The 16,274-nt window shown below is 32.7% G+C and overlaps 1 protein-coding gene and 1 non-coding gene across 2 annotated transcripts in view; one reads left to right on the top strand and one right to left on the bottom strand.

Annotated features, from left to right (window-relative positions):
* The first annotated feature begins 1,666 nt into the window (after window positions 1-1,666).
* On the top strand, window positions 1,667-1,773 carry LOC126032960 (U6 spliceosomal RNA). Its single transcript, XR_007504119.1, has one exon. It is a non-coding gene; the product is annotated as a U6 spliceosomal RNA (small nuclear RNA).
* Window positions 1,774-5,723: 3,950 nt separating this feature from the next.
* Window positions 5,724-16,274, bottom strand: part of YIPF7 (Yip1 domain family member 7) — a 32,960-nt gene continuing 22,409 nt past the window's right edge. The window contains exons 4-5 of the mRNA XM_049790202.1: window positions 8,266-8,447; window positions 5,724-5,886 (exon numbers count right to left, since the gene is read on the bottom strand). Coding sequence (XP_049646159.1) covers window positions 5,724-5,886; window positions 8,266-8,447 — 345 coding nt within the window. The remainder of the gene's footprint in view (window positions 5,887-8,265; window positions 8,448-16,274) is intronic.

Raw genomic sequence — 16,274 nt, forward strand, 5'->3', positions numbered from 1 at the left:
ACAATATCAAACAGTTGTATGATCACTAAGTAGTAAGTTAGACACAGAGGGGACAACTTATACTAGCAGCCTGAGGGGTAAGGGTGGGGGATATGGGATGCAAGCTGGGAACTGGAGTGGAGGGAGGACAACTTTGGTGATGGGAATTCCCCTGATTCAATGTTAATATGTACCTAAAATATTACTGTGAAAGATATGTAATCCACTTTGGTCAAAATAATTATTACAAAAAATGGTAGGATTCCAGAAACATTTCATAAAATCATTTATATACAAAGAAGTGTTTGAAGGCTTGAAAATAAAATTAAAAAAAAAGAGTGATCTTCCCTTGTTCATTGAGGAATATTTAGTCTGCTCCGATTCACATTTGGTTTTTCTTTTAATATGTCTCATTCCTCTGTGTTTCACTGCACATATGTCAATACAGTCTTGAAAGATACATTAAAGAGTTAATATTCATGTTACTATCTCCAGAATCTAAGAACTATGCTTTAGTTACCAATATATTCTCCTCATATTACAAACAGTCATGTTTGTTGTTCTGTATGATGATATCTCTACAGAGACAGTGAAGATATAAGTATGGTTATGTATTCTTAGATAATAGAAAGAAAATACCTACTTAAATTCTTTATATTATGATAATTTAGCACCATCAGAAGTTTGAAAACACCAATGTATGTTAATGTTCATTAGTTTACTAATTTCTTTGAAGTTTGGTGTCAAAAACAATAGAAACTGGCTCAGTTTAATATGAAAAGAAAAAGTACATAACTTGGGACCAGAGTGATGGCAAAGTGGGAAGGGTTCTTCCTTTTCATGCTGCTGACCTGGATTTAATCCTCGCATCTCATAGCCCCATAATCCCCAGAGCCCACCAAGAGTGATTCCTGAATATAAAACCAGGAGTAACCCCTGAGCACCACCAAGTGTAGCTAAAATAGAGAGAAAGAGAGAGTAATTTATAGGATAGAATCAACAGTAAGACAACAGGAATAAATCTGGGGAAAGGACCCAGTCCTGAGGATATCTGATAGAGAATGTTCTTGTCAGAGATACAATTTGTTCCAACAGCTGTAAACCCAATTACAAGTGCATGATTAACATCACTGTAGGAATCTTCTTTTTCCTTCCCATAAGAATTTTTAATTGCTCCTCTGTTTGTATTACCTTATTGGCATTTCAAGTATAAGAAAGGGATCTTTTGACTAAATTTTGTCATGTGCCAGTAAACTTTAAGGTCCAAGAGAACACCTTTTTATTTCTAGTTGGGGAAGTAAAGGAAACAAGGATAGGCTCTTTATAAAAAAAGATTCTGTGGACCAAAATCTAGGAGGTAAAGCACTTGCCTTAGAGTCAATAACCTTGGTTTATTCCTGGCACTTTATCCTGAGCATCACCTGAGGATAATTTCTAAGAAAGTGAGTAACAGTGAATACTCTTGAGTACCTTTAGAAGTTGCCAATACTTCCCCCTTCCCACCCACCCATCCCACCCCTATAAAAGAAGGAAGCTCAAATGCTTAACATATAGATAACAATTTTTTAAATTTAAATTTACGTTAAAATTTTTAGTAATGCATTTAAAGTGCTTACTTGACCCTGACATGATACTGATCAATAATTCATCACTGAACTAAAAAATAGTACTACACTAAATATAGAGAGTGCTCGCTTCGGTAGCACATATACTAAAATTGGAACGATAAAGAGAAGATTAGCATGGCCCCTGCGCAAGGATAACACGCAAATTCGTGAAGCGTTCCATATTTTTAAGAAAAATAAATAAATAAATAAATAAATATAGAGTTTCACTTACAGTGATATGTTCTCCATCACCAATTTTGTCACTATGCCAAAATATTTTATATTTGATATATGTTATATATGATATATTATATCATATATTATATATTCTATGGTAAAAATATATAATATGTGATATGCTATGTGGTATATATATTAACTAAGTTCACTATTCTTACCCATATTTTTATTCATGATACAAAGGAAAAGCAAATACTCTTTCTTATGATTTATCCCAAAGGATATATTATAGCCTTGGCAAGCTGCCACTTATTGAATAGTTACTATTTTCAAACACTGAGCTAGGTAATTTATAAGCAGCTTCTTATTTAGATATCCTAAGGACATCTCAAACACTGCACCATTTTCTGCAGTTAAATTTCTATGTGCAGAAAGTAAGATTTCAGGAAGGTAAGTAATGGTCTCAAAGTCACCAAGATATTTAAATGCAAAGCGATAATGTAATTTAAAAGTTCCTTCTTCCTTGCTTTCTTTTTTCTTCCTTCTTTCTTTGTTCTACATAAAAATTCATCATAATATTCTCACAAATTAGCAGTGCCTAGTCACAGGTTAAAGTTCATAAATTTTATCTTTATAAATAAAGCTCCCTGAAAGTATATATTGATCATTATCTTTATGGTTAATGGATAATGAATAACCACATTATCTCTGTGGTTAGAAAATCTGGTTATTTAAAAAAAAAATCACTGAGATGCCTATTCAGAAAGAAAACTGATCTGAAAACTCTAGACTTGATTTTGTCATTGATAAATGGAACAGGGCCTTTATAGTGTTCTACAAAAAAAGGGGAATGTTAGGCACTGTGGTTTTACACTGGCATTCCTAACTGAAAGCAGAGGAGAGTAGAAAAGAATCAAATATTGAGTGTTTCAAAGGCCACTGCCCTAGTTTAACAGTTGTGAACTGGGGCACTTGCGTCTGAGTAATTTATTTTCAGCACATGTCCCCAAATCATTCCTGTAGAAATGAAGGCCATCTCTTGACTCAAATGAGCCATTTACCCTTAGCCATAAGATGTAACTTTTATCCACCCTGTAAAAATAAAAAAGTGAGAAAATGTTACACTCTCAAATAAAAAATGTAGAAAGCATTTGAGGAAAGAGGTTGCAAAAAATAACTGCCAATCTCTATTAATTCAAAAAGGCATATTCCTAGAGTGTTCGTAACTAGGCATCTTTTCACTTTATCGTTTGTTATCAAACAAATAATAGGAATGTTTCTGTTTTATATAAATTCAATGTGCAAGTTGGAATGGGGAAAGGCCTATATTTTCTGAGATTCTTTTTTTAAATGCTAATTAGAATTGGACCTGTTTACAGCTTATTTAAACAAAATTATACAATAAAGAGGTCAAGATACAAGCAAATAAATAAGTACTTTAAGACATTCTAAATTCTCCTTTTATAAAACAATTGTATTATTTCACATTTGTGGCAAACTTTCATTCTGTTTGATATTAAAAGGGTTGATTGTAAATGGTAAATCTCATGAAAAAGTTGACATAGTGAAAACCATAAAAATTTAATTAGGGGGCCAGAGCAGTGGCACAGGCTGTGGGGCATTTGCCTTGCACACACTAGGATGGACCACAGTTTCATCCCTCACCATCCTATATGGTTCCCCAAGCCAGGAGCAATTTCTGAGTACATAGCCAGGAGTAACCTCTGAGTATCACCAAATGTGACCACTTCAAAAGAAAAAAGAAAAAAAAATTTAATTAGGTTTTTGGCTCAGTAATAGGCAGTGCAGAAACACTGGAATCAATCTTTCTTGATTTAAACCCAGGTAACTGGTTGAAGAAACTCGGGGAAACAATTTAGCCTCTTTGTAGCTCAATCATCTCACCTGTAAAATAAAAGCAATAGCAAAAGGCGCTTCATACATATAAATGTGAACACTAAATGTGTTAGTAATAAATGGCACATAGTATTCAGTAAATACAAGATTATAATTTAATATATGTATTTTCTCATGTTGTTATACCTCCAAAATAGTCTCATATTATTTATTTGTATTATATCTAGAGATAAGCAATAATTTGAGTTAATACCTATTATGATACATTTTATTGTATTTAATTATTATGGTTATTGAAATATGCTTATTATTTTCAAAAAAATTTAAAATTATTCTGCCACCATTCAAAGAAAATACCTCTAGAATTCTTATTGGCATTATACTGAGCATTTATATTTATTTGGAGACATTACTCTTTAAAGTCCAATTTTCTCACCTTGAGATATAGTATATTCATAAGTATTTTCTAGTCTTTTAAAAAAGTGCTCCTAATATTCTATAATATTTTATTGGACCATATGTACTGCTTTCACACTATTTTAGTTATCTCATTATTCTTCCACTAGCACTACCCTTTAAAATTTATATTATGTCTTGATTAAAATCATATATAAATTTTATGATAAGTGATCATCTGGTAAGTAAATAAGAGTTTTTCTGTGTTTTATGAGCCACTCTAGCAGATGAGTCAAACCCAAGAAGAGAGTAATTAAACTTCTGTACAGTCAGTCACAAGCAGAGTTGACAACTTGGTCTTGCAATTGGTATCTGAAGAGTGGGTGGAGGTTACTTTCTTATAAAAAAGAAAGTAATTTTGATCTCTGGAATCTCTAATCTCTGATAAACTCTATTGCTCTACTGTTGGAACATTTCTTAAAAAACATGTAGCTTAGAGCATGTTAGAAGTGGAATTAGAATTTATATAGGTCAAATAAAAAACAATGATCATACAGATGGGATTGATTATGGAGAAGAAAGAATAATGTATGCATGCAACGATATATATGTATGTATATACATACTTAAAGATGCATCTATTTTGGTAGATCTGGGGGTGAAAAGACAAAGTTTTTAAGTTTTTGGAGGTTTCTAGCATCTTACACAGTGCAGCTACATGATTTTTGAGCCAAAGTAACAACTGCATTTTTTACTAAATTAAGGAGATAGAATATTATCTAACAATGAGAAATGAGGAAGTTACATTGGAGATTTATGAACAAATAATATGACTTTATTATTTCAAAAAGTGTGAAGACAAATTCAGTAATATAACAGAACTCAAAAGTCAGTTTCTGTGACATTTCAGAAGGCTGAAGTACATGCCTACTAAGTATTAGTTTCTCAGTTCTATCCAGTTAAGGGTGCAGGATTGGCCTTGAATACTATTTGGGCGTCACCTTCCTTTCAAAGATAAAAGGACATCTACAAAGGAACCATTTAAGATATAGTGAATTAAAAGAAAATAAATGGGCTTCCTTTAGTCATATTCACTTATGTAGAGTAAATGGTAAGGTTGCTAAAGATTATGCAAGGGAAACATTATAGTAATGAATTCTAAACAAACAAAAAAAAGTGGGGACATAAAGTTATATGGTGAGTTAATGCATTTTCCAAATGGGAACAGAAAACTTTTGCTAAAATTCATGAAAGACATGAAGATCTTTGAACCTGAGGTAAAAATAAATGCTAAATAAGATAGACATTGTGATTTTCACCATCTGCTAAACTGAAACAATCTTAGTCCCAAGGTGTTCTCAAAAGGCTCACTATAGACCTATTTTAATTAGATTGTGATTTTATTTTCTTAAAGTTTCTCGAAAATGACTACTGTATATCAGTACATAACTATTATCTCTTTTACTTTTAAGTATTTTAAAATGTTTTAATGCACCAAACCATGAAAGCAAAATATCATTTGAACCAAACAGGCCATTAGAGTACCAGACCTTAAGTACAAATCCATTTGTCTCTCTGCTTATTTTTCTCTCAGCAACAATAAAAGGGGAATGGATGATATTGCCAAATTTGAATGCTGTTAATACATCCTCAGATAATCTGAATAACAAACATAGAATCTTTTGACATCATTTCAAATACTTTTCAGAAAACTGTTAGGAGAGCAAAAAGTCCGTAAAGTAAGGCACAGGGGTAGGCAATGAGAAGCTGTTGTCCCTCCATGTCCAACGCTGAAATGAAGATTTTGGAAGCTGATAGACTACACCAGCCAATAATGACCAGGGCGAACACAGTTCCAAAGGTACCCCTAGAATAAAGACCAAAAAAAATTGTTTTCTTACATGTGAAAAACAAGAACTTACTGAGTCAGAGCTGCTTCTGTAATGTCCTTGGTCAAAATTTATAACACTTCATCTATTTGTAAAATGAGTTTGGAACCATATAAACTCAAGGCTAGTCAGAAAATTTCTGAGTCTAATTCACTTGCAGAGGCTAAGCATTTTATATATCAGTAAAACTCAAATGAATAGAGACAGAATTCACCTGCAGATACTCTCCAAAGTCATTATTCAAATCATGAATTCGGAAAAAATTTTTAATACAAATTACTTTTAAAGACTGTCTTTTTTGTAGCTCCTTTTTCTCACCAATTCCTAACTATATTCGTTTCTTAAATTCATTTATACTATGAGCAAAAAGATAGCTGCATTTGCATTTCAGTACGTACTTAGTCCTCACTTCTGCTTCTGAGCATGTACCCCAGGTTTCTGTGTAAATTAGGGATGCCTAACAGCTCTAGTAAGGAACACCCATAACAAAAATATACAGGTTTGTGTTACTTCATGTTCTGTCTCTAAGGATCCCATTTATATGTGCATGTTTTCTTTATATATTTGTATGTGTTGACATTTTTAGATTACCAAAAAGGATTCGTTTAAATTAGTGAGCATTTTATGCAACTTAAATGCCTTTTATTATAAAAACCAGCTACTGATTATGTTTTAAAGTACTGAAGAAGTTATTTTATTTATTGGATAAAGTAAAATGTTAACAATTTCTGGAGTAGCTTATTTTACAGATTGTTGTAAAGAAAAACACAAATTTGTATATTATTAATTTGAATAATATTATACTAAAAGAGAAATTTTAATTTGACAGTCTAGGTCCAGAAAATTGCTTTCCTTTAACATAATTTAAGGAATTTCTAAATTATCTGTTGTAATTTCAGAATAAAAGTCTTATATAGTTTACATTCATTTTTGTTTTTCAATTCCTCTACTTAAATATGGAGACATTTGATATACTCCAAATGTCAATTTTGATAAAAAAAAATATAGTGTTTAATTTTAGACAACTTTTCTTATTTGGGAGCTACATCCAGCAATGCTTAGGGGTTACTCCTGGCTCTGCTCTCAGAAATCACTCCTAGCAAGCTCGGGGAATCATGGGATGCCAGGGATCAAACGCTGGTCAGCTGTGTGCAAGGCAAACACCTCTTCTGCTGTGCTACTACTCAAACCCCTAACTATGAATTATTTTTCATGGTGAATTGTGGGAGTCTTTGGTCATGTATCTGTCAAAATAAAAATTTCAAGACTGAATTCTGTATTAAATTATCAAACAACATTGTAAGTGGAACAACTTGTTAAAATATATGATATATAAAATATAGAATTTTTGCAAGGATAAATTATATAACATTGTATTATAATATAATATTTATAAATTTAAGGAATACATTTTTGTTTCTTTTTTAAATGTTGCACACTCAGATATATTAACATTGTGTTCTAATTTATTCCCAAAGTATTAATTTCAAATTTAAATCACATTAAAATAAAAATTATTTTAACTATAATATTTTAATAGTTATGAAAAATATAGGATTATATCTCAAAAAACATTGGACACTTTTGTAAAAATAATCTTTTATGGCACCAGTAAGTTCTGTAAATAATATTGCGCTCAATCTAGATTTAACCACCTAGAATTTAAATAAGCCCAAAACATGCAAATCCTTTCGATGGAAAGGAATGAGCACTGGTGACAAATGTTTATTTTTAATTAGTTTTAGGACATGACAGGTGACAAAGAACTATGTAATTACTTGGTTTCAAGAATCAAAATAATAGCAATATTGAAATACCCTGGAAAAGTACTCTACAAAATGATAGTCACTGTGATCTCATTAATAGTTTTGAACTGTCATATTAACTTCCCAGGACATAAAAAATTTGACTATGTATATATTAATATGTAAATTTTTCTAGCATTAATATCTTCTTGAAGATTGGGAATTCTGTGTTGCAAAAAAAAAAAAAAAATTAAAAAAGAACAGTTGCTTCCTGTAGAAGGCAGAGTGCCTGGAAGCTGAAGCAATTTGTCTGTATTCTTACTTGTCCAATATCAAGCAAGTGAATTTTCTGTAGTCATTATGTTACCCGTGACAATAGTTCACAGTGAAGAATGTGACAAGTAACAAAGTGCTGGTTTTAAAGAAAACTTGCTTTAATTTATTTTTTTAAATCACTGAAATAGGAACAACACCTACTTTTCTGAATTTTGTGTAGCTTTAAATAGGCAGCTTTTCTCCAGTTCACCAGAAGGAGGTTAACTGTTGCACTGTCATAGCAAGCTTAGTAATGATTGTGCTCATGGGGTCAATTAAGTGCACACAAACACTAACTGCAATGAAAAGAAGATGGCACAGCTGGACAGGATGACCATGGGGAGCAGACAGTAACCCAGTACACTTGCCACACAGCCGTAGGACACCCCTGAAGAGCTCATCAAGTTCAGCAAGGCATGAATCCCTAAGCAGCCAATGGCGCTCATGCCATACACATAGCCAAACTGGACTTTTCCTGCCTGGAATAAAAAACAAAAACACAATAAAAAAACAGAACACACATCAAACAAGAGTAAATCAGAATGCCAACAAAGCAGGAAGCATTTTAGAATCAATCAGCAAGCAAATCATGCAACCACCTTTGTAGAACAATCAAGACACAGAGTTTTGGAAAAAAAAAACTCAGGATATGAGATGAAATCTGATTCTGAAAAATGCCTTTAAGATGGCACAAGAATGCTACTAAAATAATAAAATATTTCTTCATTTATCTATTTTGCTGTTGATTGTTAGGGACACAAGGCATAAGAATAATTTTATCACCATATTTGTTAAATTATTGAGTTGCTTAAAAAAAACTCCCAGGGCCCGGAGAGATAGCACAGCGGCGTTTGCCTTGCAAGCAGCCGATCCAGGACCAAAGGTGGTTGGTTCGAATCCTGGTGTCCCATATGGTCCCCCGTGCCTGCCAGGAGCTATTTCTGAGCAGACAGCCAGGAGTAACCCCCTGAGCATTGCCGGGTGTGGCCCAAAAACCAAAACCAAAAAAAAAAAAAATAAATAAAATAAACTCCCAATTTTTCCTTAGCTCTTACAAGGGATATTCATAATTCACAGTATTTAATCCAAACTACAATCTTGTGAGACCATTGTTATGCTAATTACATGCAGGAAGAAACTGAGCTGAACAGAGGAACTAGATCTTTGTCCAAAGTCAAATAATGTTAAGTGGTGAAGCTAGGCTCTGAGACTAGGTAAAGCTGCTCTGAAATGTAATTCTTTAATATTAGCAGAAGCTCTCAGAGTTTCAAGAAGTATAGTACTTATTTAATTCAGCATATTCCAAACTTTTTGATCATTGAACCCTTTATCTTCATAATGCCTTTTACCAGTTAGCTGTTACCTTTATGAAAAGATAATTTATATAAACCAACTAGTAATAAATCATAAAGAGGTACTTTAAAGAAAGCTTATGATATTCCAATACTCTTATGAGGACTCATAAACCAGTCACAGGCAGTCAGTACTAGAAGCTCAAGTACCTTATTAAATTAATTCAGAAAAATTCACAATCAACTATTAATTCAATAGGGATTATCTTAGTTTATTTCAAACTTTTAAGGCTATTCCTACTTATTTACCAACTTGCTCATTTATTGAGCTATTGATTTATTATTTATTAATTTATTGATATCTAAGCTCTTTGCCTAGATATCACTTCTGGTGGTGTTCACAAGTGTTTATACAATGTTGGGGACCAAACTGAGTATGCATGTACAAAGTAAGTGCCCTTCCAATTCTCTATCTCTCCAGTCCCTATTTATGTCTGTTTAATTAATTGTACCCTATCCCTTCTTTTTGCAGGGCCATTGCAATGACCCTACAATAACCACCATGCTTGACTCCACTGCTTGCACATCTAGTTGTGATACTGTGGTTTAAGGGTTCACTAGGGTGTCTCAGTACTCTCACTCTGATGCTTTCTAACTTGCCTTCAGGACTCACAGATCACATCCTGTTTCAGCAGTTACAGATAGCTTTTGTCTGGGACAGCACTCAAGGCAAATGGGTGGCATTGGGATCAAATTCATGGCACTAAGCTTTGCAAGGCAGGTGTTTTTAACCATTGGACCATCTGTTGAGTCCCACCCAACAGGAAATATTTTAGTAATTGGTACTTGAAGATGTGAAAATCCCATTAAAAATGCCAATATGGTCAAAATAAAAATTAAAAAAATGCATTTGGTTTTACTGCTTATATAAAAGTAAATAATAACTCATAAAAATTTAATCAACTTTTTTGTGACAATTGTATAAAAATAAAAGAAGAGTTAATAAATTGATTCAGAGAGTAAGAGAGCTTTGGAATCTATTTTCTTCAGAGTTAACTTTAAATCCTTATTTCTTAAAAAATAACAATATTTATCTTGCAATTAATTATATTAATTATAATTAATATATTGTATATTGTACATATAATATATTCTTATGTATAATATGCAATAATGTATGATACAATATATAATATTATATACCATATAATATTAGTTATATTGTAAAGGGAAATGCCATGATCATTTTATATGCAAAATTGTTAAGCTATTTTGAATTCTTCATCCTCTGCAATTAGGGAAGTTGATTACTACTATTTTTTTTTTCACAAAATGTCCTTAAGCTATACCATCAGAATTCTCTCCTGCATAAGGTGTGGTAAGTTTTCATTGAGTAGCTTTATATTCTTGTGGCTATGCTTTGAAATAATGCTAATAGTACTAATGGACTTGCTAAAAGAAATATCAGTTATGCACTGCACTATTGGACACATTTACTCTACTTGGAAATATAAATCACCCTAATATATGAAAGAAAACTTCCTTATGTTTCTATATCTAATTAAACTTTTTTAACTAGATCATACTAAGGTAAGATATGTGTACCACTCCCTTATTTCTAGGGACACATTCCTTATCCCAAATGTTTGTGAATAAAGTTAAATAAATTGAACTACTTTGGTAGAAAAATTGCCCCTTTCCTATTAGCTACTCACTTTCCTCTTCATATCTCTCCTGTTTCTGTTTCTTTCTTCAAATTAAGTTGTAATTCCATTAGTCTGGGCCCACTGCTACCACTTTCTAATTTGTTTCAATTCTAACAAGAGTTTGTAATTAAAGTGGCAATTAAAGTTTCCATTTCGTTTTAACCTAAAAATTGTCTTTCCTATAAATAACGGATGTAGGACTAGAAAGTTCCAGTGTCAACTACATGCTTTGCATGTATGTGCCAGGTGTTGAGTTTGAGCCCTGCCATTGCATGGCCCCCTGAGCACTATTGGATGTAGACCTGGTGACCTTATAGTACTGGTCAAGGGCTAAATTCTTCAGAAAGTGACCATGAACTTGACCAGATGTAGGCCCCACTAAAGAAAAATAAAATAAAATGGCTTAATTTTATTTTTGAATGAATAAAATAAGCTCAATATAGAGATGAATGATCAGATATGTCATCGTGTGTCATTTGGGGATGATACTATGCTTACTCAAAATATGTAAATAGAATATTGAGGAATTTCCAAAAGCAAAACTTCACACTGCAGATGAACACAGACTGGTTTTGAAACATTAGTTCAGTAACTATTTTCTACTTGCTTGTTGTATTTAAAGTAAATATTTTATGAAAAAAACTGTATAAATAAGACATATTTTTAAATGCAATCATAAAATTTTAGGAAGAAAAGCATGAGATCCTCATTTCTTTTGCAAACCCATTTTATTTGGATTTTTCAGGTGACTCCCCTTCAGACAACTAGGTCAACTAGTTCTGGTTTCTAGATCTAGGAGATTTTCTCCTTGAATGTTCTAGAATCAGATCTTCTAATACAGTTTTATTTTCCAGTTAGTATCTATTAGGAAAGAGTCTATTTTTCTATTATTTCTATAGTTCAATAAAAAGGTATAATTTTTAATTCTTTAGAAGATATATTTACACTCTAAGTAATAGATGTTTACTGAATAGGAATTATTATGTTATTTGGTTTGTTTTAGGGAAGGGACTATGCCTGATGGTATGCAGGAGCTACTCCCCCCTAAGAACTGAAGGGTTTATTTGGAGTTGAAATGGGAACCATGCAGTGCTGGATTAAACCAGAGACTCTCTCATGGAAAGCACACACTTCAGTTCTTTGACCCAATTCCCAGCCCTAGCTAGAATCATATAAATGTTTAACTCAAAATTATTTTGGATTCTCCTTATACTATTTTCATTGCTATATTACTTGATATGAAGTAATCTTATTATTTTTTGATTTTTCTTTTAAATTAGTCATGCGTGTCTCTTTCCAAGATCTCACTGATTTTAGTTTGTTTTGTTGTGCTCCTGGCTCTGTGCTCAGGAATTGCTCCTGGTTGTGCATGAAGGACTTTGCAGAGCTAGAGATTGAACCCCTCTCCTACAGGCAACACAGCATACTCTTAGTCCATATACTTTCAGCTTATCAGAAAACATAAGTGGAACCATTGTTTAAACCACTTATCTTTGTTGGAGGTGGTAGTGTAAAATTATTTGAAAGATGAAAATAAGGAAAATTAGTTTGTGAAGCTTACTTTTCTCTTCTTTAAAATATGAAGAGAAACTGCAATGATATTTATGCCTTCCTCAATATCAATCATGAAAATAATGAGTATGCGGTCATGGTTTTATAACTCTGAGATAATGAACATATTTGAATACTGTACATGATTATAGTGTTATTTTCTCTGCCACAGTATACTGTTCTACCTGTATTGTCTGTTATTCTCTGGGTACCGAAATAATCACTGTGAATTAAATTCAAAATCTAATAAAAATAAAATTTTTAAAGAAGATATTTTGAGTCCGAAGTAATAGTACAACACGTAGGATAATTATTTGCACCCAGCAAACCCAGGTTTGATCCCCAGTATCCTAATTGTTCCCCCTTATTTCTGCTAAGAGTATTCCCTGCTTGAGCTAGGAGTAAGCTCTGAACTCATTCAGGTGTAGGATAAGAAGAGGGGAGGAGAGGAGAGGAGAAGAGAGAAGGAAAGTGTTATTTAAGGTAATCTGATGCCCTAGATCCAAAACATTACCAAATTTTATTGAGTAACTGTACCTTTCCCCAATCTTCCTCCTAGACATTATCTAGACTAGAGATCAACATTCCTGTAATATAGATAATTTATATTTGTGCAAATGAATGCATAATTCAAGATTTATAGCCAATTAATTTCCTAAGCTTTTCACTTATGTAATAGAGATTTGTTTTAAACAATTTATTTGTAAGGGAGAAGTGCTATTTAAAACTTCAAAGGAAACCTTAATCTTAGAAACTCAATCTGTGTCTGGGACAAGGTACCTGAGGTTGGTCAGTGTTGTGTGGATCCTCTGACACCGTTCTCTAGCCTCAATAACCAAAGAAACAGTCATATGGATGAACTGGTTGAAACTTGTGACTAAGATGGCAGAGAAACTGCATGCAATCTAACCTTATAGTTCACTGCAATGTGTTTCTATTAAAGTGAACAGAAAACTTCCCTCCTATTATTCCTCTGACACTGTGAGGTTCTCAAAATAACATACAGTGAGCAAAAAGTGCTCAGAAGACTTTGCCCAACTTTTCTTTTTAATAACCCTCCCTGAACTTAGAGAAGCCCTTTAAAGTTCACACAATCCATAACCACAACACACCCATATACCACACAGACTCCCGTATCCACACATACCCACATACCCGCAGACCCTGCCTTATACAAACACTGATACCCACACACACCATTCCTTACATACCTCCATATAGAATAATATATAATAATTATATATTAAATTAAAATATTTATTAAATATTAAATTATATTTTATATTTACATTACATTACATAATTTACGTTATATAATATATTACATTAAATATTTATTAAATATTAAATTAATATAATATATATAAAACATATATAATAATCTATAATACCCGAGTTCACCCCATGCTCACACACAACCCCTTACCTATACTTCACCTCACACACACCCCTACTCACTTTCTTTATTCACACACACACACACACACACACACACACACACACACACACGCACACACCTGTACCCACACACCCTACAGCAGCTCATCTTTGGGTTTAGCTACACTCTGCCTCTCTAAAAGTGAATATCAAATCTTCAATATCTCATTTGCCTTTTTCTTCTCTTGAAATTCCTTCCTGTGACAGAGGTAAGTACCTAAGTAGAAGTTGGAACTAACAGAATTTTTCTCTTTATCCTGAAGAGAATGCAACCATACTCCAGTCAGGAAACAAAGCTTTAGAAATCTAATGGACAGAGATTAAGGTAGGGGCCAAGGAGATAAAGTGGGATTCAGGTGAAGCTTGATATTTGCCTTAGTGAAGCTGGAAGACCATAAGTGTCTTCGGCAGGCAGCAACTCACAGAGACTTAACCTTTCCAATCCTTCCTAGGTCTCACAGGCATCACTCCAACCAAAGGTTATTTGATCTTTTTGTCTTAAATCACCTCTACAGACATCAGGCACTGTGAGAATATTGTCTCATTCTTCTCTTCCTGAATATTTATTAACAAGACAGGGTGGCCTCTTTTTGTGTATTTTCCAGAGATTTACTTTGCTTTTCACCAGAAGTCTTCTTCACAGCAAGTCGTGCCATTACTATACTAATTTGAGTCTAAAGTCAACTTTATGAGGGTAGAGGTAACATTTCCAAGAAAGTAAAATAAAGGATTCTTATTTTTTTATTTTATTCTACACAGCCTGTAAGATCAACATCTTTTATATTTTTAAGTAGATATAAAGACCAAAATTAAAACAGTATCAAATGATTTCTGAATTAAGTGTGACTTCCTTCATATTCAATTGGAGCTGTGTTTTATTTTGATTGGGGAACTTATTCCTTAATTTGATATATCTATGAGAATCAATTCTAAAGTAACTATGTCAAATGGTCACAAAATCTCCAAAGTTTCAGATGGAGAGGTCCTTAAGAACTATCAAATGACATTAAATAAAGAAGTAAATACAGATTTATAAATACAAATACAACAGTTCAAAACCATAGTTTTAGAAGAAATTAGGGAGCACATCAATTTTCTTATTCCAGATGAGTTTTGTATGCTACCTTTTGCTTAAAAAAGAAAAATTATTAGTATAAATAACTCCATTTAACATTAAACACACTGATAAGACATTACCAGTATTATGCTTTCCATATATATTGGTAGGATAATTTTCCAAAGAAAAATAATGTTATTTGAAATTTACTTGAATATATGAATGAATATATCAAGTTTATTGTTTCTGTCTCATTAATTGATATAGCCTTAACATTAGCGGCTTAAACTAAAATGATCAAATTATTGGAACAAGCTAAATGAAATATTAGAACTACTTACTTAAATTAAATCAGGCATATAATTAATCTAGTTTTTTGACTTAGAGATTATATTTGTTGTACCACAAAGAGATAAAATGCTATCGCTATATATTATTTTATTAGATAAATACAATGTAATTATTGACCACCATTATGTAGAAATGGTATTGTTGGTACTACATAAAAAGGACTAAAATATATTTTATTGTAATTACATTTTATAGTCATTATTTTTTTCCTTTTTATTCTGGAGAGGAGTCTCCCAAAAAGTGCTCAGAGGTTGGAAGAGAAAGGACACTCCAGTGATTCTTGGACAGCCAAGCCTGCAGTTCAATAGAAGGGCTAGAATATGTGGTACTGCTCAGGTACTGTGGTGTGTGTGTGTTTTTGTATGTGTGTTGGAGCATTACAAGGGCCACCCTATATGTGTTGCCTAGGGGCTCTCTGAGGTCACACCTAGTAATGTTTGGGGGCTCAAGGACAGTACCCGACAAAGCTTAGAGAACTATATGCTGCTAGAAAATGAATTTGGATTGGCTATATATAAGGCAAAAGCTGTAATTACTGTAGCATTTCTCTGACTCCTACATTTATATATTTTAATCCTTTTATTGTTACTGTTTATTGTATAATATATATTTAATATTCTCATTTTTTTAAAAAAAGAAACATTTGCTTAAACTATAGATTGGGATATCTTCTAAAATTAACATATGTAGAAATAAGATTTTCTTTACTTTTTAAAAATGATTTAATATTATTCTTCCAGAGCTGGAAAAATAGTACAAAAGATAGGGTGCTAGCCTTGCACAAAGCCAACCTAGATGCAATTCCCAGCACTCCATATAGTCCCCAAAACACCACCAGGAGTGATTCTAGAGCAAATTAGAGAGTAAGCCCTGAGTACTGTTGGGTGTGGCTCCAAACCAACCAACCAAATA

Source organism: Suncus etruscus, chromosome 16, assembly GCF_024139225.1.
Source record: "Suncus etruscus isolate mSunEtr1 chromosome 16, mSunEtr1.pri.cur, whole genome shotgun sequence".
In the NCBI taxonomy this organism is placed as follows: domain Eukaryota; kingdom Metazoa; phylum Chordata; class Mammalia; order Eulipotyphla; family Soricidae; genus Suncus; species Suncus etruscus.